This window comes from Zalophus californianus, chromosome 11 (assembly GCF_009762305.2).
Source record: "Zalophus californianus isolate mZalCal1 chromosome 11, mZalCal1.pri.v2, whole genome shotgun sequence".
NCBI classification, from domain to species: domain Eukaryota; kingdom Metazoa; phylum Chordata; class Mammalia; order Carnivora; family Otariidae; genus Zalophus; species Zalophus californianus.
This window is the reverse complement of record NC_045605.1, coordinates 84,336,359-84,357,523: the sequence shown is the minus strand read 5'-3', so window position 1 is coordinate 84,357,523 and position 21,165 is coordinate 84,336,359. Positions and strand designations below refer to the sequence as shown.

The 21,165-nt window shown below is 35.3% G+C and overlaps 1 protein-coding gene across 4 annotated transcripts in view; it reads right to left on the bottom strand.

Moving 5' to 3' along the window:
* Nucleotides 1–21,165, bottom strand: part of ELP4 (elongator acetyltransferase complex subunit 4) — a 253,090-nt gene that overhangs the window by 163,746 nt on the left and 68,179 nt on the right. For all 4 annotated transcript variants that reach the window (XM_027577883.2, XM_035722875.1, XM_035722877.1 and 1 more), the window contains exon 5: nucleotides 19,737–19,876. In XM_027577883.2, the coding sequence (XP_027433684.2) occupies nucleotides 19,737–19,876 (140 nt within the window). The remainder of the gene's footprint in view (nucleotides 1–19,736; nucleotides 19,877–21,165) is intronic.

Sequence of the window (21,165 nt, the reverse complement as noted above, 5' to 3'; positions counted from 1 at the left end):
GCTAAATGTGTGATAATGAGGCTAAGTATTTAATTTTTCTGTTCTGGGGCTCAAAATTTTCTCATGGGACAGAGTTGCACTAATAATCTCTCTTGTCCTTTCTGACTTAAAATTACATGGCTCAAGAATGACTTTTCCTTTTTAAGACTGATTTCTCTCATTAAAATGATTAATTGCTGGGTTTTTGAAAATAACTTCTGGTGCATTTTAATACTGATTTAACTACTTGATAGAAATACTTAGGAAGGAAAACTGTTATCACTCCCAATTAGGATTAATTTAAAGTGAAGATGAAGCATTTTTGATATTATTATGCAAATCATTGAGAAAATATGATTTGCATTACCAAAATTCTATTTACACATATATTTCAAGTATTTATTTATGACAAATAGTGAGATATACTTATAGGGCAGTAGGCACAATATCAAACGTCTCAACTAATTGTGTAAAATGGTTTGCTGAGCTAGTTACATTAGCATATAATTTGCATGTGACTATGAAGACTGTGAAGTCTATTCACAAGTAATTTTCAAGTTAAAAATTCCATTACTATTACCCTGAAGGCTGTCACAGATTTTTCTTTTCTGATGCTTTTCACCTAATTACACTGAATTCAATTCTCTTCACCATGAATACTCAACTAAGAGTGGAACATACAGAGACTAGAAATGCAAGGAAAACAATGACCAGCACAGATCTCTGAGCCACAGTTGGGAAAATACTAAGAACATGAGGATATGAGAATTGCATCCACTGTCTGACAGAGATACTACTGGAAGAGGTTACGGTCTTTCATGAAAAAGAATTCAGTTCAACATTACTTTGATTTCCTTTACTTATTGATGTAAACAAGTCATTAGATTATGTCTCCTACTACCCATCATTGTTGTTGTCATCTAGCCAACCCTGGATCATTAATTATCTTTCAAACATGCTGGCCTTTCAGTTTCTTGACCACCTCTCTCCCAATGATCTTGTTTCCATCCTACCCATGGTGCTCACTCTTATGAGCATATCTTAGACCTTGCCATTATCAATAATTGCTATCCCTATGTAATCTCAATCCATGATCTCTCCTCCCCATGACTGCCACTTCCTATCTTTCCACCTAGAGCCCATATGTAATCATTTGACCACACTGAGATCTCCACAGCATTGCCTACCACCTCTTCACTCAATTCCCTTGATACACTCTTCCAACTATTTAACCACCTTAATCCACGATCAATCCTTGTCTCTACTTCCTTGCTCTTCTCTTGCTTTGTTTCACCTGCTCAACAACTATTCTGGCTAGCGGTGCCTGGATGGCTCAGTCATTAAGCGTCTGCCTTCGGCTCAGGTCATGATCCCAGGGTCCTGGGATCGAGCTCCGCATTGGGCTCCCCGCTCTGAGGGAAGCCTGCTTCTCCCTCTCCCACTCCCCCTGCTTGTGTTCCTTCTCTCGCTGTGTCTCTGTCAAATAAATAAATAAAATCTTTTAAAAAAAACAAACAAACCTATTCTGGCTAAATACAACTCTCTGCCCACTCCACATTTGCCTCAGTATAGCTAAGAGTGGTGGGAGAAATGGTCCCATCCAGGTGGACTGGTCTCAGTGTAAAATCATGACCTCAAACTTTTATAGGTCCTTAAGACTGCCTGGCAATCCCACTATACACAGTCTCACCCTCCTCGATGACTTTTTCAAACTTTCTCTTTCTATATACAAACCTCTAATATCCTTATCCATCTTCATTCTTAGCTTATAACCTTTCACTGAGAAAACAGAAGCAACCAGCAGAGACATCTATCACTACACTTACCTACCCATCAGCATCTGTACCAACACAAATACTCTCTCTTCCCACGTTACCATAGTTGAACTATTCATGAAACTTTTTTTTTTAAGTAAGCTCTACGTCCAGTGTGGGGCTTGAACTCATGACCCCAAATTAAGAGTCACATGCTCTACTAACTGAGCCAGCCAGGCACCCCACAGAACTATTTAAACACCTATACTAACCCAGTATCCCTACTTCCTCCCAGGCCTCATCCCATAGGATGTCACTCTAGCAATTCTTCCATCTCTCTCTCATATCATTAACTTTCTCTTCCTACTGGATGCATTCTAAAATATATAAACATACTCTTATCTCTTCCTTTTAAGAAAATAAAAAACATTTTCTGTCCCACTTCCCTGCCAACTACTACTCTATTTTTCTGCATCAGAACTCCCTGAGTTTTCTAATATTTGCTGTCTCCAATTCCTTCCCTTACATTTTCACTTAAAACTATTCCAACTAGGCTTACACCAAAATCATTCCATTAAAACTGTTATTATGGTCACCAGTGACCTACACTGGCTAAAATCAATGGATCCTTTAATTCTTTTTATTAATACAATTTTATTGAGATATAATTCATATACCATTCAATTCACCCATTAAAAGTGTACAAATTATGGGTGATTGGGTGGCTGAGTAGGTTGGGTGTCTGACTCTTGATTTTGGCTTAGGTCATGATCTCAGGGTTGTGGGATCGGGCCTGGCATTGGGCTCTGTACTCAGCAGGAGTCTGCTTCTCTCACTCTCCCTCTGCAGACCCCCCATGTGTGCTCTTAAAAAAAAAAAAGTGTACAATTCAATGGCTTTAGTATATTCACAGAGTTAGGTTAACTATTTTTTTTTTTTTAAGATTTTATTTATTTATCTGACAGAGAGACAGAGAGAGAGAGAGCACAAGGAGAGGGAGCAGCAGGCAGAGGGAGAGGGAGAAGGAGGCTCTCCGCTGAGCGGGGAGCCTGACGTAGGGCTCGATCCCAGGACCCTGGGAACGTGACCTGAGCCGAAGGCAGTGGCTTAACCTACTGAGCCATCTAGGCGTCCCAGTTAGGTTAACTATTACCACAGTCAATTTTAGAATATTTTAATCCCTTCAGAAAGGAGTGCTGTACTCATTAGCATCACCCTCCTGAACTTTCCCATACCCCTAAACCTAAAGAACCACTACCTCACGTGAGTAGAATAATATAGTATTTGTCTTTTTGTGACTGGCTCATTTCACTTAGCATAATGTCCTCAAGGTTTATCTACGTTGTAGCATGTGTCAGGTTTTTCTTCCCCTTTAAGACTGAATAATATTCCATTGTACATATATACCACATTTTGTTTATCCATTCATTGATCGCTAGACATTTGGATTGCTTCTACCTCCTGGCTGTTGTGAATAATGCTGCTTTGAGCATGGTTATGCAAATATCTCTTCGAAACCCTGCTTTTAATACTTTTTGATATACACCCAGAATGGGATAGCTCAATCATATAGTTCTATTTTTTAATTTTTTTGAGAAATGCCATACCATTTTTATAGTTGTTGCACCATTTTACAATCTCACCAAGGCACAAAGGTTCTAATTTCTCTACATCCTTGCCAACACTTCCTATTTTATATTTGTTTGATAAGCTACCCTAATGGGTGTGAGGTATCTCATTGTGGCTTTGACTTGCATTTCTCTAATGATTCGTGCTATTATCTTATCATTTCCTTGTTAGCCATTTATATATCATCTTTGGAGAGATGTCCATTCAAGTTCTTTGTCCAGATTCTAATCAGGCTATTTGTTGTTGTTGAATAGTAGTTCTTTATATATTTTGCATATTAATTCCTTATCACATAAAAGATTTGCAACTATTTTCTCCCATTTCTTAGGTTGCCCTTTCACTCTGTTGATTTTATCTTTTGATACACAGAAGTGTTGAAGTTTGAAGAAGTCCCATTTGTTTATTTTTGCTTTCTTTGCTTGTGCTTTTAGTATTATACCCAAGAAATAATTGTCAAGTCCAATGTCATGAAGATTTTCCCCATCGTTTTCTTTTAAAACTTTTAATAGTTTTGGGTCTTATGGTTAGGTCTTTAATCTATTTTGAGTTAATTTTTGTATATGGTATAAGGGTCCATCTTCATTCTTTTGCATGTGGATATCCAGTTTTCCCAGTAATATTTACTGAAGACTGTTCTTTCCCCTTGCATGGTCTTAGCTCTCCTGTTGATGACTATTTGACCATATATGCAAGGGTTTACTTCTGGGTGCTTTATTATATTCTATTGGTCTAAATGTCTGCCTTTATGCCAGAACCATAGTGCTTTGATTACTGTAGCTTTGTAAAATGTTTTGAAATCAGCAAGTATAAGACCTCCAACCTTGTTCTTTTGCAAGATTGTTTTGGCTATTTGGAGTCCCTTGAGATTGAGTCCCTGTATGACTTTAAATAAACTAATTAAACCTGTTGTGTCTCTTTCCTCATGTTCAAAATGGGGATATAATAACCTTCATGAGATTTTTGCATGGATTAAATGAAATAACACAAATAATATGTTAATAGGTGAGAGGTAATCAGTTCTCAGTAATTATTAACAATTATCAATCCCCATGCTGTCAAATGTAATATAATAATGCTCCAGTGGCAGGATGGATGAAAGCCAGGTGGGACAACAAGATGGAGCAAGGTACACACCTAAGGAGTTAAGAAGGAATGGGACTAGTACAACAGTGCCACCTAGAACTGCCAAATGAGTACCAAGAAGCATTCTGTTATCGAGTCTTTTAATAAGCTTTCAGGAGTGAGCTAAGTAGTGTGGGAGGCACAGGATATATGGCTCTGTTCATTCACAGACATATCTAAGGAGGAATTGATTTCCAAACGTGTTTTCCTCAAAAGAAAGAATAAGATAGGGAAAAGGCGGCTAATTGTCCAGATTATAAATATTTGCCTATATAGTTATATTCCCAAAGGAGAAATAGCTTCATTGATTTGCCTATTAATAAAAATGTTTATTAGAATAAATTTCAACCATAGAAGCAGAAATAATAATAATGATGGAAGCTAAAATTCATTAAGCCCTATATTAGCCAATGTTTGCTAAGTGGTAAATTTTTATTATCTCATTTAATAATCTTAAGAAGTAGTTTCTATTATTATTACTCTTATGGAAGCCTAAGTAATGGGGGCCCCAAGAAGTAACTTGTACAATGTCATACAGCCAGTAGGTGGAAGAATCAGGATTCAAACCTAGATTGTCTAACTGAAGTGCTCCTATCTCAGCTATGCTGTAGCACAAGAAGGTTTTTAAAAAGAAAAAGAGGGGCGCCTGGGTGGCTCAGTTGGTTAAGCAACTGCCTTCGGCTCAGGTCATGATCCTGGAGTCCCTGGATCGAGTCCCACATCGGGCTCCCTACTCAGCAGGGAGTCTGCTTCGCCCTCTGACCCTCCTCGCTCTCATGTGCTCTCTCTCTCTCTCTCATTCTCTCTCAAATAAATAAAATCTTTTAAAAAAAGAAAAAAAAAAGAAAAAGAAAAAGAAAAAAAAAAAGCCAAATCATCCACAGTTCAAACACCCAGAGACAATTACTGTTAGCCTATGATGTATATCTTTACAGACCACTTTCTACATATATACATCATATATTACATATATTGTTTTATAATCTGTTTTGTTTTTATCTCCTCCCTCTGCAAGGTATTCCACTATGCAGATGCAACATAATTTAATCAACCAATCTATATTGATAATTCTTAAGTTACCTCCAGATTTTCAGTAATGCACAGAGATTATGATAATCATTCTTGTATACATGCCCTTGTTAACTTGTATCATTATTTCTTTATGATCAGTTCCTAGAAATGGGACAATGGTAGCAATGATAATGTACACTCCAACTTTTGATACTCTTTACTAGAATTAACAATGTGTATACACTCCTATAGCTAACATGAGTGACATCCATACCATCTTTAACACAAGGTATTATCATTTTAAATATCTGATAGTTGAAAAATGGTATCTCTTTGGTTTTTATTTGCATTTCTTTGATCATTAGTGAGGCTTATTAGCTATTTTTGTTTTTTCTTTTGAGAACACCCCATTGTTATCTTTTGTCCATTTTGTATTAGGATACCCAACTTGTTACCAGTTTAAAAATGCTCTTGGGGCACCCGGGTGGCTCAGCTGATTAAACGTCTGACTCTTGATCTCAGCTCAGGTCTTGATCTCACAGCTCTGAGTTCAAGCCCCATGCTGGGCTCCAGGCTGGATGTGGAGCCTACTTAAAAGTAAAATAAAAATGCTCTCAATTTACTAAAGATATTAACATATTTACACATCTGTTTGTTTTTTAAATTTTGAAATAATTTCAAACTTACAGAAAAGTTGTTAAAAATAGAAACTTTTTTTTCTCCTGTTCCACTAGAGGATAAGTTGCTGACATGATGACCTATCACTTCTTAATAATTTAGGCTATGATTCCTACAAACAATCTCCTACATAACAATAATATAACCACCTGACTTGGGACACTGATTATAATTTGGAAATTGATACTACCATCTGATCCTCAGACCCCATGCAATCTTTGCCACTTGTCCCAATATCATTCTTTAGATCAAAGCACTCAGTTCAGAATCACATGTTGCATTCAGTTTTCATGTCTCTCTTCAGTCTTATGCAATCTAGAAGTTCCTTAGAATTTCTTGACTTTTATGGTCTTGACACTTTTGAGGATTACAGGCCAGGTACTTGGTAGAATGTTCCCAATTTGGGTTTGTCTGATGGTTTCCTTATGATTAGATTAAATTAGGTATAGTTGATAGAAATACCACAGAAGTGTTGCTGAATTCTCATTGCATATTATCAGATGATACATGATTTCAATTTGCCCATTACTGTTGATACTTGATTAAAGTTATGTCTACAAGGCTTCTGCACCATACCATTCTTTCCCCCTGTAGTCAAAAAATTATTTTGTGGGAAGGTACTCTGTGGTTATATAAATATCTTGTTCCTTGATAACTTTTTATTCATTCATTTAATTGTATCAATATGTATTCATGGTTTTCTGCTTTATTAAATGGGTTACAATACATTTACCATCATTATTTATTCTGGCGCTCAAATTTTCTCCTACTTGTCCAGCGGGAGCTCCTTTGAGCTGGCTTCTGCATCCTTTTGAGATGCTCTGCCCTCATCATTCTTTACGCACTTCTAAACATAAAAAGACACTACAGGTATATTTTTTTCTTTCCTGTGAATCAAACATTTCTCCAAACAGTCCTGGTTCCTTCAAATGAAGAATGGTGTTTAGATCTGATCACTAGATATACTGATTGCTATTTTCCCATCCAAGAGTTTAAGGCATTTTCTTTTATTTCCTTCTTATACTTTTATAATTCCACTTATTATATTTAATCTTTAAATATAATTTTATGTGAGATATGAGGTAAGGATTTCATAATTATATTATTCCCAAATGATTAAGCTTTCCCCACTTATCTGAAATATCTCCCCATTATAAAAATGATGTTTGGGGTGCTTGGGTAGCTCAGTCGGTTAAGTGGCCAACTCTTTATTTTGGCTCAGATCATGATCTCAGGTTCCTGAGATCCAGCCCTGTGTCGTGCTTGTGCTCAGTGCAGAGTCTGCTTGTCCCTCTTCCCTTCCCTACCCCTCTCCCCGCTTGCACACACATGCTCTCTCTCCAAATAAAATCTTTTTAAAAAATGGTATTTGTTCATCATGAAAATTCAAATACATAAAACATACAAAGAGTAGGAAAAAACCAAAAATCCATTACCCAGAGGTGAACACTGTTAACAGTATGATGAACATCCTCTCATACATCTCTGCACCAGCCCTTCCTTTTCTTACTGAGAGATACTAATGTGGGATTTTAAGAAGTATGCTGTTAAAAATGGTTTTCATTTTAAAGAATATTACAAGAACTATGTATATATTTGTTTAATTTTGGCATTTCTTTCACATCCTTTTAAATACTACACATACTGTGAGCCTCTTAAATGGTCTAAGAAGGAAATTTAGTTTGAGTCTTGTGAACTTCCTTGACCACATATCATTAAGGTTTTGGAACCTAAATTAACATCTCCTGAATTAGTGTGAGAAAAGAATTTAGAACTAGCTACATAAAATTTTATGTAAACAGGATTATACTATGTTTACCATTACTATAATCTGCTTTTTCACTTCCTTGTATCTTGGATGCTAAGCCCAGTATCCATCTTAAGTCTCTTATGCAAAAAAAAAAAAAAATGCTGCAGAGCCTACCTGCTACAGCCAATGCTGCAGTCTTTGCAACTGGAATCAGTCACAGACCTTAATAAAAGACACTGTGCCCACCATTCTCCAAAGGATATTTCCCTTGGAAGCTAATGGGCACTCAATCCTAAATAAATAAAGCTGCAGCTCACACTACTTTCCTCAATATTTGAAAGATGTGATTGATATCCTTTTTGTTTTCCAATGTTACTTTCAACCACTCTTCCTCCTCCACTTTCTGGCAAAATGAAACAAACAAACAAAATTCATGTTTTCTTACCTCTAACCAATCCCAATCATTCCCTTTTTAAGCTGCTGTCTTTATCCAGCTCCTGGACATTTTCCTCTATCAGTTGAAGACACTGTACCTGGTCTACAGTCCTAATTCAAACATCTTATTCTCAACCAACACTTCTGATCTCGGTAATTGCTTTGTCCGTTTACCCCCACTATTAAGGCTAGTAACTCCACCACCAGTCCACTAAGCCTTCTCTCTCACCTCATGTATCAACAGCAGTTGTCTTCATTTTCTTAGCCCTAGTCTGTGTCCATTTGTTTACTATGTTTAATACCTTAAACTCCTTCTGTTGCCTGAACCTTTCAAAACTTGAATCCTGCCTGCACCAGGAATCTTAGCAGAGATGCAAGAAAGTAACACAAACTAACAGACTGTACCACCATAAATATTTGATACTTCTCTAGTAGGTGTCTTCTTCTAGTCCATGAAACAACCATTTTAAACCCTTCCCATTTAACCCAAACTCCTAAGAGGTAAGTAACAGTTCCTCAGCAGATGACCCTGCCTATTATTCACTAAGAGAAGATCTCAGTCCGTAACTTCAACACTACTCAAGACCCTGCCTCCAGCTTTACAAACCTATTTGTTTGCATCTACACTGTTGTCTCCTACCTTTCCCTCCTTCTCCCAGTGGAGGAAATGTTATTAATATCTTAGTGGCCAATTCTTGGCCTTGAGTGGCTTAGGAATTCTGCCAAATTGTTTAGTAATTTGCCTAATGTCATACAGCTAGAAACCACTATTTCCTCTTCCAGTCTCCATCCATTCCTCTCTACTGAATTTTTATTCATATTAAAACAGAACAAAACAGCAAAAAACTTCTTGCTTCCCAAACCTTTTCCACTTACTGCTTTTTTTCCTGCCTCCTCATGAACAAATTTCTTAAAAGAATGATATGACCTCTACCTATCTCTCGAACTTACCTTTCTTATAGCTCTATTATTCTTTTCACCAACATGGCCTTTTAGGTCCTTGAACACACTAAGTCTTTCCTTTCTTAGCACAATGGCTGCTCCCTGCAGAATATTTCTTGGCTACTGCCCTTTGTAGAATGGTCTTATCTTCAGGTCTCAGCTCAAATACTTCCTCTTCAGAGGCCAATCCTGAACAACTCAAAGCATATCCTCCTAGCCCCATATACTTGTGGAAATGTTCATTTTCATTGTATTACTTATCACAAGTCTTAATGACATATATATTTATTTATTTGGCTTTAAAAAATTGTGTGCTTTCTCACTAGACTAAAAACACTACACATGGTCGATAACAGCTGTTTTACTACAATAAACCTAGAGTTTAGCATTATGTTAGGCTCATAAAAGGTGCTCAGGTTCATAGAAGGTGTTCATGTCAGCTAATGTGTTCCTTATAAGGTCTCTGTTAGAATGTGGGTTTATTATTCTGGATGTTGCTATAGAATATTTTTTTTTCTTAAAGATTTTTAAGTAATCTCTGCACCCAATATGGGGCCTAAACCCCCAATCCCAAGATCAAGAGTCATGTGTTCTACTGACTGAGGGAGCCTGGTGTCCCTAAAATGTGGGTTTATTTTTCTGAATGAAATTGGAAGTAATTGGAGGGTTTGAGCCAAAGTAGTGATAAGACCTAAGTTTTGTTGTAAAACTATACTAACAAGATAAGGCAAGTCACATATAGTGACTTACATTTAAGTTAATTAAATTAAAATAAAATAACTCTTCTTTAAATGTTTGGTAGAATTCACCTGTGAAGCCCCCTGGTCCTGGACTTTTGTTGATTGGGAGTTGTTTGATTTCTGACTCAATTTGTTTGCTGGTTATGGGTCTGTTCAAGTTTTCTATTTCTTCTTGTTTCAGTTTTGGTAGTTTGATACGAATTTATCCCTTTCTTCCAGTTTGTTGATTTGTTGGCATATATTTTTTCATAACATTCTCTTATAATTCTTTGTATTTATGTGGTGTTGGTTGTTATTTCTCCTCTCTCATTTGTGATTTTATTTATTTGGGTCCATTCTCTTTTCTTTTTGATAAGTCTGGCTAGGGGTTTATCAATTTTATTAATTTTTTCAAAGAACCAACTCCTGGTTTCATTGATCTGTTTTACTGTCTTTTGTTTTTAGTTTCTGTATCATTTATTTCTGCTCTGATTTTTTGTTAAGATTTTATTTATTTATTTGAGAGAGAGAGAGGGCACAAGCAGGGGGAGGGGCAGAGGGAGATGGAGAAGCAGGCTCCCCGCTGAGCAGAGAGCCTGATGCGGGGCTCGATTCCAGGACCTTGAGATCATGATCTCAGCTGAAGGCCAATGCTTAACTGACTGAGCCACACAGATGCCTGTATTTCTGCTCTGATCTTTATTATTTCCTTCCTTCTGCTGGTTTTAGGGTTCATTTGTTGTTGTTGTTTTTTCTAGCTCCTTTACATATAAGAATAGGTTGTTTATTTGAAAATTTTCTTGCTTCTTGAGGTAGGCCTGTGTTGCTATATACTTCCCTCATAGGACTGCTTTTGCTACATCCCAAAGGTTTTAGACTGTTGTGTTTTCTTTTCCATTTGTTTGCATTTTTTTCAAGTAATTTTATTTTATTTTATTACGTTATATTAATCACCATACATTACATAATTAGTTTTTGATGTAGTGTTCCATGATTCATTGTTTGCATATAACACCCAGTGCTCCATTCAGTACGTGCCCTCTTTAATACCCATCACCGGGCTAACCCATCCCACCACCTCCCTCCCCTCTAGAACCCTCAGTTTTTTTCTCAGAGTCCATAGTCTCTCATGGTTCGTCTCCCCCTCCAATTTCCCCCACTTCATTTTTCCCTTCCTGCTATCTTCTTCTTCTTCTTCTTTTTTTAAACATACAATGTATTATTTGTTTCAGAGGTACAGGTCTGTGATTCAACAGTCTTACACAATTATTTTTTTAATTTATTCTTTGATTTCCTGGTTGACCCATTCATTGTTCAGTAGTATGTTGTTTAATCTCCATGTATTTGTGGTCTTTCCAATTTTTTTCTTGTGGTTGACTTCTAATTTCATAGCATTGTGGTCAGAAAAGATGCATGGTATGACTTCAGACTTTTTGTATTTGTTGAGGCCTGATTTGTGACTGAATATGTGATCTATTCTGGAGGATGTCCCATGTGCACTTGAAAAGAATGTGTATTCTGCTGCTTTAGGATGGAATGCTCTGAATATATCTGTTACGTCCATCTGGTCCAGTGTATCATTCAAAGCCATTGTTTCCTTGTTTGTTTTCTGTTTAGATGATGTGTGCATTGATGTAAGTGGGTGTTAAAGTCCCCTACTATTATGGTATTATTATCAATTAGTTCCTTTAATGTTTGTTTTATATATTTGGGTGCTCCCATGTTGGGTACACAAATACTCACAATTGTTGTATCTTCTTGTTGGATTGTCCCCTTTATGATTATATAATACCCTTCTTTGTCTCTTTTTACAGTCTTTGTTTAAAAGTCTAGTTTGTCTGATGTAAGTATTGTTACTATGGCTTTCTTTTGACATCTATCTGCATGACAAATGTTTCTTCACTCCTTCACTTTCAATCTGCAGGTATCTTTAGGTCCAAAATGAGTCTCCTGTAGGCAGCATATAGATGGATCTTTTTTTTTCATCCATCATGACACCCTGTATCTTTTGATTGAAGTCATCAGTCCATTTGCATTCAAAGTATTATTGATAGATATGTGTTTATTACCATTTTATTTCTTGTTTTGTTGTTGTTTCTAAAGATTTTCTCTGATACTTATTTTTCTCAAACTATTCCAAAAAAAGAAAAGGGAGGAAAACTTACAAATTCATTCTATGATGCCAGCATTACCCTGATACCAAAACCAGATAAAGACTCCACTAAAAAAGAGAACTACAGGTCAATACCCCTGATGAACATGGATACAAAAATTCTTAATAAAATACTAGCAAACAGAATTCAACAATATATTTAAAAAATCATTTGCCACAATCAAGTGGGATTAATTTCTGGATTGCAAGCATGGTTCAATATTCACAAATCAAAGTGATACACCACATTAATAAAAGAAAAGAACCATATAATCATTTCAATAGATGCAGATAAAGCATTTGACAAAGTACAGCATCCATCCATGACAAAAACCCTCAGCAAAGTAGGTTTAGAGGGAATATACCTCAACATAATAAAGGCCATATGTGAAAAACCCACAGCTAATATCATCCTCAATGGGGAAAAAACTCTACAATCAGGGATGTTTACTCTCACCATTGTTATTTAACATGGTACTGGAAGTCCTAGCCACAGTAATCAGACCACAAAAAGAAATAAAAGGCATCCAAGTCAGCAAGGAAGAAGTCAAACTGTCACTATTTGCAGAACATGATACTCTATACACAAAACCCCGAAAATACTCCACCAAAATACTGCTAGAACTGATACATGAATTCATTAAAGTCACAGGATACAAAATCAATGTACAGAAATCTGTTGCATTTCTATACACCAATAATGAAGCAGCAGAAAGAGAAATTAAGGAATCAACCCCATTTACAATTGTACCAAAAACAATAAGATACCTAAGAATAAATCTAACTGAAGAGATGAAAGACCTGTACTCTCTGAAAACTACAAAACACTGATGAAAGAAATTGAAGATGGCAAAAAGAAATGGAAAGACATTCCTTGCTCATGTATTGGAAGAACAAATATTGTTAAAATGTCTATATTACCCAAAGCAATCTACACATTTAATGCAATGCCTATCAAAATACCAACAGCATTTTTCACAGAGCTAGAATAAACAATCCTAAAATTTGTATGGAACCACAAAAGACCCAGAATAGCCAAAGTGACCTTGAAAAAGAAAAGCAAAGCTGGAGGCGTCACAATTTCAGACTCAAGTTATATTACAAAGCTGTAGTGATCAAAACAGTAGGGTACTGGCACAAAAAAGAGACACAAGGGTCAATGGAACAGAACAGAAAACCCAGAAATAAACCCACAATTACATAGTTAATTAATCTTTGACAAAGCAGGAAGGAATATGCAATGGGAAAAAGACCATCTCTTCAACAAATTATGTTGGGAAAATTAGACAACAACATGCAAAACAATGAAACTGGACCACTTTCTTACACAAACACAAAAAAATTCAAAATGGATGAAAGACCTAAATGTGAGACCTGAAACCATAAATGCCTAGAGGAGAACACAGGCAGTAACTTCTTTGATGTTGGCCATAGCAACTTCTCACTAGATATGTCTCCTGAGGTAAGGGAAACAAAAGCAAAAATAAACTATTGGGACTTCATCAAAATAAAAAGCTTCTGCACAGTGAAGGAAACAATCAAGAAAACTAAAAGGCAACATACAGAATGGGAGAAGATACTTGCAAATGACATATTTGATAAAGGGTTAGTATTCAAAATCTATAAAGAACTTCTAAAACTCAACAGCCAAAACCCAAATAATCCAATTAAGAAATGGGCAGAAGACATGAACACACATTTCTAAAGAAGACATATATACGGCCAACAGACACATGAAAAGATGCTCAACATAACTAATCATCACAGAAATACCAATCAAAACTACAATGAGATATCACCTTAACACCTGTCAGAATGGCTAAAATCAACAACACAACAACAGGTGTTGGCGAGGATGTGGAGAAAGGGGAACCCTCTTACACTGTTGGTGGGAATGCAGACTGGTGCAGCCACTCTGAAACACAGTATGGAGGTTCCTCAAAAAGTTAAAAACAGAACTACCCCATGACCCAGCAATGGCACTTCTATTTACCCAAAGAATATCAAAATACTAATCAAAGGGATACATGCACCCTGATGTTTATAACAGCATTATCTACAATAGCCAAATTATAGAAACAGCCCATGTCCATCAACTGATGAATGGATAAAGAAGATATGGTGTGTGTGTGTGTATATATATATTCATCAAATAAATTAATGGAATACACACACACACGCACATACACACACACAATGGAATAGTATTCAGCAACAAAAAGGAATAAAATCTTGCCATTTGCACCAACATGGATGGAGCTAGAGAATATTATTCTAAGCAAATTAGTCAGAGAAAGATAAATACCATATGATTTCACTCATATGTGGAATTTAAGAAACAAAACAAATGAGCAAAGGGAGAAAAAGAGAGAGACAGAGAGGCGAACCAAGAAACATACTTTTAACTATGGAGAACATATGATAGTTACCAGAGGGGAAGTGGGTGGGGGGATGGGTTAAATATATCATAAGGATAAAGGAGTGTACTTGCTGTGATGAGCACTGGGTGTTATATGGAAGTGTACAATCACTATATTATATGCCTGAAGCTAATATTACACTGTATATTAGCTAACTGATATTTAAATAAAAACAAAAAAATAAAAATATCAGGAGTTGCTGATAGGTTGGATGAAGGGAGTGAGAGAGAGGAGTCAAAGGTCTAAGATTACTTTATTGAAGGAAGAATAAAATTTGGAAGAACTAATTACAATGTTGCATTAATAAGAGAAAGTATGTCTAGGGGACAATGACTGGGATTAGGAATGTAGGAATTAGGCAGGAAATAAAACAAATGCATACCAATGAAGATAGCATGCCAGAATGAGCAACTAATTTCTGCATACCCAAAGGCCCCCTTGGAGGACAGAAAAAGAAGAAAGGCAAACACGTAAGCAAGTAATTTCTTTTCATTGGTTAAAATGAGGTTTAGGATTAATAGTTCTCTCTCAAAATTTTTAGATATTTTCTTTTTACTTTAATCATATCACTAGCAGACAGGCCAATGGGTAAAATCTCTCCTCACATTTACATCTTGCCTTGCACTCAGCTCCAAGATTTGTATTACTATTTCATTCACTTTTAATCTTCTTAATAAAGTAGTTTAGCATACTGCTGTTCCGAACCTTTAGTCTTACCTAGAAGTTCTCTTGCAAAATTCCTTTCTCATGAGTTTCTACTTGTAGCTTCTAAATATACTATGGCTGCTTCTCAAATAAGAGATCTGTATTTTCAAAACAAAATATACTCTTGGGGTGCCTGGGTGGTTCAGCCGTTGGGCGACTGCCTTCGGCTCAGGTCGTGATCCCAGGGTCCTGGGATCGAGCCCCACATTGGGTTCCCTGCTCAGTGGGAAGCCTGCTTCTCCCTCTCCCACTCCCCCTGCTTGTGTTCCCTCTCTTGCTATCTCTCTCTCTGTGTCAAATAAATAAATAAATAAAATCTTAAAAAAAATAAAATTTACTCTTACATGGCTATGTTTTAGTTATTAGTTTTATCCCACTAAATCTCTGAGCTACGAACAAGACTATAGTTAATCTGAGTTATTACTATACTTTGTGCATTGATTCATTAGTTCATCAACTGCCAACTCAACACCTGTGTCCTAGATTCATGAATAAAGAGATGAAGATAGCATAAACCGCTTTCCTCAAGGATTTCCACTGCTTGAGAGGGAAGATAAAAATGATAAAAATGTAGACAAGGCAAATAATTATAGTGTAATGTGCTAAATGTTCTGACAGAGTATGAACAAAAGTAAGTAGGAATGTATGGAGGGTCATAACTATAATTTGTCTAGGAAAATATTACAGAAGCCTTATACAGATGTTCCATTTAAGTGGTAAACAGACTTGGCAAAATAAGAAAAAGGAATGACTTCTAAAATCTTAAGTAAAATTCTTATCCTCTTTCTGTTGGTTTTCTCCTAGATATTCTCCTAAAAAGATAACTGGTTCTTTCGGAATTCAGTTCATTCAACGTAATTAATACAAAACTTTTGGTTAGAAACTACTAACCATATTTTAGGATATCCATGTAAAAATAAAATCTTTTATTTCAAAGAAACATATCAAAACAAATTCATTCTATTTACTACTACTAGAAGTCTAAGATTAAGGTGCTAGCAGGTTTGGCATCTCCTGAGAACTCTCCTGTGGGGTTACAGATGGCCACTTTGTTGCTGTGTGGCTCACATGGCCTTTCATGTACATGTGCTCAAGGAAAGAGGAGCTGGGTATCTTTCCTTCTTTTTAAGAACACCAAACCTATCAGACCCAGGTCCTACTCTCATGACCTCATCCAACTCTACCCCCCAAAGGCCTAATTTCCAAATATCATCACACTGGGCTTCAACATATAAATTTGGGGCAGGGGAGAGTGGTGGGCAGAACCATAAACATTCAGTTTGTGACAGTAGGTTAAGCAGTATGTTAGATTTGTTAATAAATAAGAAAGCTGAGATACTATCCCTACCCTGAAGATCTGCATTAGCTTCCTGAGGAAAAGAGAATTGTCCTTGCATACTTGTTAGTAAAGCTTAATTCAAAACAATGCCAAATTAAAAAAAAAATCTTAAATTACGGAATTATTCTCAAAATCATTTTTCCTATCACTGTTCTGTGACTCAGATTATCTGATTTATGACAATGAAATATTAAAACCATCTGGTAATATTAGAGTGATACTTTTCAGGTTTTTATAGCCAGGCTTTAATTTGAAAGTTTAAATTATATGTACGAACATTTTCTATAGGCATACCTGCCATTTTCTTACCATAAAAAAACTTTATGTTTCAACAGTGCCTTTAGAATATGTGAAATTATATATTATATCCTCACATATGATAGTGGGACACAGCTATATCCTCCAGTCTTAATTACAGGAAAAGTATAGACAACTGTAAAGCTTAGCTTTATTGTTTTCTAAATGAACCAGTAAAGTTCATTTTAGTGAAATGAGCACATGCTTTTCATAAATTAAATCTCACATGGTAAGTACTCATTTTCAAAATTAATTTAATTATATGTTTAAAGTTTAATTACATTTAATTAAGCATTTAAGTTTTATATGAAATAAATGAATTATCAGTTAACTGCTATGAAATGAAATATTGCCTTGATAATTAAAATCTATAAATTTTCCTATTCTGTGCAAAACCGCTAGTTCTCAAAAAACACTCTGAAAAAAAAAACACATATTTTAAAGTCTATAGGACTATATTCTCACGGCTGCTCAAGGTGTAGTTTTTCTTGGCACCTGGCTTCACGTGCTGTCCATTTACTACAACAGCAAATGGAGGCAGCCTGGCCCAGAATAAAAAGCAGAGGTTTTGAAGACTTGGGCTTGGGTCAGAGACTTAGTCACTAACAGCCTGAAAGAATGGGAAAGCTACTTAGCATCCCTGACATCAAGCTCCTAAAAAATGGGGATAATATTACTTACTTTTCAGGGTTGTGGGAGGAGCAGATGAAATATCCTATGGTCAAATGCCTGGAACAGTGCCTGACATGGAACAGGTATTCTTAACAAATGTTAATTCCCTCCTTCTTTTAGTTGCTGAATGAATGAACAAAACCCTTGTACTTTGGGGCTTAAAAAAGTTTTGTTCTTTTTTTTAAACATATATTTTTTTAAGATTTTATTTATTTATTTGGCAGAGAGAGAGAGCACAAGTAGGCAGAGTGGCAGGCAAAGGGAGAGGGAGAAGCAGGCTCCCCACTGAGCAAGGAGCCCAATGTGGGGCTCGATCCCAGGACCCCGGGACCACGACCTGAGCCAAAGGCAGATGCTTAACAAACTGAGCCACCCAGGTCCCCCTAAATATGTTTTATTCTTAAAATATTAATTACAAAAGTAACACATTTTTAATTTACTTACATTATACTTAATAGACACTTTATATTTTTTTTATTTCCTTAAGTACTCCATGAATGGAGGCAGTATAGCATTATAGCGAACAGAATTTTGAGTCAGAAAGAACTGACTTTGAATTTGGGTTCCACCATTTACTACTTGAGAAATCAAGGAGAAATTATTTCCCAAGCCATAAAAGTATATGTATGTCTGGTTTAGTGAATGGCAAAAATTAATACGATTGATATATTGATTATAGTATAATCAATATAATCATTCAAACTTAACAAAATATTAGTGATGTAGGTAGGACAAATGGTATCCCCCTACCCCAATTTTTCACAGATATTTATTTTCACTGAATTTAAGGGAATTCCCAAGGTTAACGGTAGGATGGACTCAGTCAGAACTCAGATTTCTTTATTTCTTTATCAGTGCTCTTTCCTTCATAACATAGGAAGGTAAAGGCAAAGGACAGCAATGCCTCTTGAAGCAGTAAAGCAAAAAGAGAGGGATCTGATTTAGGTTAATCCTGGTTCTATCACTTAATAGTTGAGCCTCAAATAAATAACTTCTGTGAATTTCAGTATCTTCTGGAAAAGGGGAATACATACTTTGTTAAGATTCATACAAGGATTGCACTAGGTAACAAATGTAATACATAGCGGAGTGACCGACACACACAGAAGTCATTCATTAATGGTTGCTATTAACACTAAGACATCAAAGCACCACTTTTGGTAAGTCTCAAGCCACAGAATGGAAAAACCATAATGAAGTGAAGACTTTTTGTTTTTTGAAAGAGCTTTAATAACAATAAATAGGATAGTCTTCACGAAATTCTCAAGTAATATTCCTGGAAAGAGACTCTAGATTTGTAAGTCATGTCAGTTCACAACTTCCTGTATTAAATCTCCATGTAATAACTCATCTCACTTTGAAAATAATTGTTTTACAACATGAAAGAAAAGAGAGGCAACAACCTATTTCATGGATTACTTTCCTTGATTCAACTGCAGTAATAATTGAAACTACATATTCTTAACACTTTATAAATTATTCAATGTCAAGTACTGTAATTGACAGAGTTTTACCTTAATAAAGTTAGTAGCACTATAAGCATGTGTTGGTTTAATATTTAAAACTCTTCATGATAAACTCAAAAAAACCTCTGAATTCTTCCAAGGCAACCTAAAAAAATACAGATTGCTGTATTTACAGAATAACTAGAAATAGAAAGCCTTAATAAATAAAATATTGGAAAACATACACTTTCTGTTTATTTCTGAAATAACACTTACTGAAAAACAGCAGTACTTCATACTATTTTCACTGCTATTATTATCAGTAAGTAGTATTTAGATATCTATCTGCATTTAGGGCTTAAAAGACCCTGATTTAAAAACTATTCCATATTTTCTTGAAAATAAAAAGAGCAGGTATTATATTTTTGGTATCTAGACTTTTCAAACTGCAAATTAAGAAAAACAGCACATCCAACAGTTACAGGACCAGAAAAAGAAAACCACATATAAAGAAATATTATGAAACATATGTACAATTCAGGTTACATATTATATAGAAAACAATGATTATTAGGATATGTACCTTTGGTTATGCATTCTTTCAAAGAATGTGGTAAAAATGCATTCTGTTAACCTACGAAATGCATTCTGTTAACCTGTGAAATCAGAATTAATCCATTAACTTACCATGGTTCTTTATTAAGAGTTGAAGATAATTTTTCTGGAAAAAAAAATCCATGCCATTTTGAAGTCTCAATTAGTTCGCGTGGCATCCTTTTTGATGCATCATAATAGTGACCAAATCTTGAAGAAGATACTGGTCCAGACTGTTAAGAAAAGCCATACTGGTTGTTAAAAAATTACCGTTTTTTTTTTTTTAAACTACAGTGTATTTGAACTACATTCAGAAAAATACTGATATATTTGTGCATTTTAATGCTGACAGGAAGAGCTTATATACACGGACTTACTAAATTTGAAAGAAGCATACAACTTTTATTATTTTAAATGATAACTTAGAAATTAACCTTTTCCTCTCTCATGTTTCTTGGCTGCTAGTGGTTCCCTAAATTTGATAAGAATTCAAACACTTCTTTGCTTTTCTTACTGTATACCTTCCTAAGTTAAAAAAATTTAATATACATGTCTTAAGTATTTTTTAAAGGTTCCAGGTTTAAATGACAAATTAAATATGGAATTGCTAAGAACTAATGAAAACTTAAGCCAATGAAATCATTGGTGAGGGGCCCAAAAGAAACTAGCTATTTAAATATGTTAAACTGAGCATGATTTAAAAATTAAATTCTCACAAGACAGTGTGTGTGTGTATATATATATATATTCAAAATTTCTTACAAATTTAAAATTAAACTTATAGTATAAAATGTATTTGGGTATTCCCGTTGGGAACAAGGCACGTGCTTAAAAGGGAGAATGTATACAAACTACATTAGATAAATCAGAAACCTGACATAACATTAGTTCATTGATACTTCCTCTTTTGTGCTATTATCAATTTCTCCAACAAACTATCTTTCTCATAAGAAACTCTAGTAACTATTGATGCTGAATTTACTTACACAGGATAGTAAAGGCCTAGTAATAGAACATTCTCATTATATTGCTTTGAATGGACTCTGTGCTGATTCAACATATTAGAAATATATATACACCTCTGTCCAGAGTTGAACTACTGACAGATTCCACCTGGCAATAGTTTCTAATCTAAATTTACATAATTTTCACTGTCCTGAACACTACAAAACAGACAAATTTCAGAACATTCAACAAAACAGATAATCTGCAGATAATCTGCAGAAACAGAAGAACTTTATGGAGTGAGTTCTTTATTTTACTAAGTAACTGACAACTTTGCAATTTAGATAAACCGACATTTCCTTGACACTAGATATTTGCATTTTAAGACTTAAAGGATTAATATTCTTAAACTGGATGCCTACCAACATAAAATTATACAGTAACATAAAATAAAAGTAATTGAAGTCTAATAGAAATAGTATTCTCAGATTCAGAGTCTGTGGGTTTGGCCTTTATTTTCTAAGTAAAATGACTGTTCACCCCTCCGTAAGACACTGTTTATTTTCATTAATGAAAG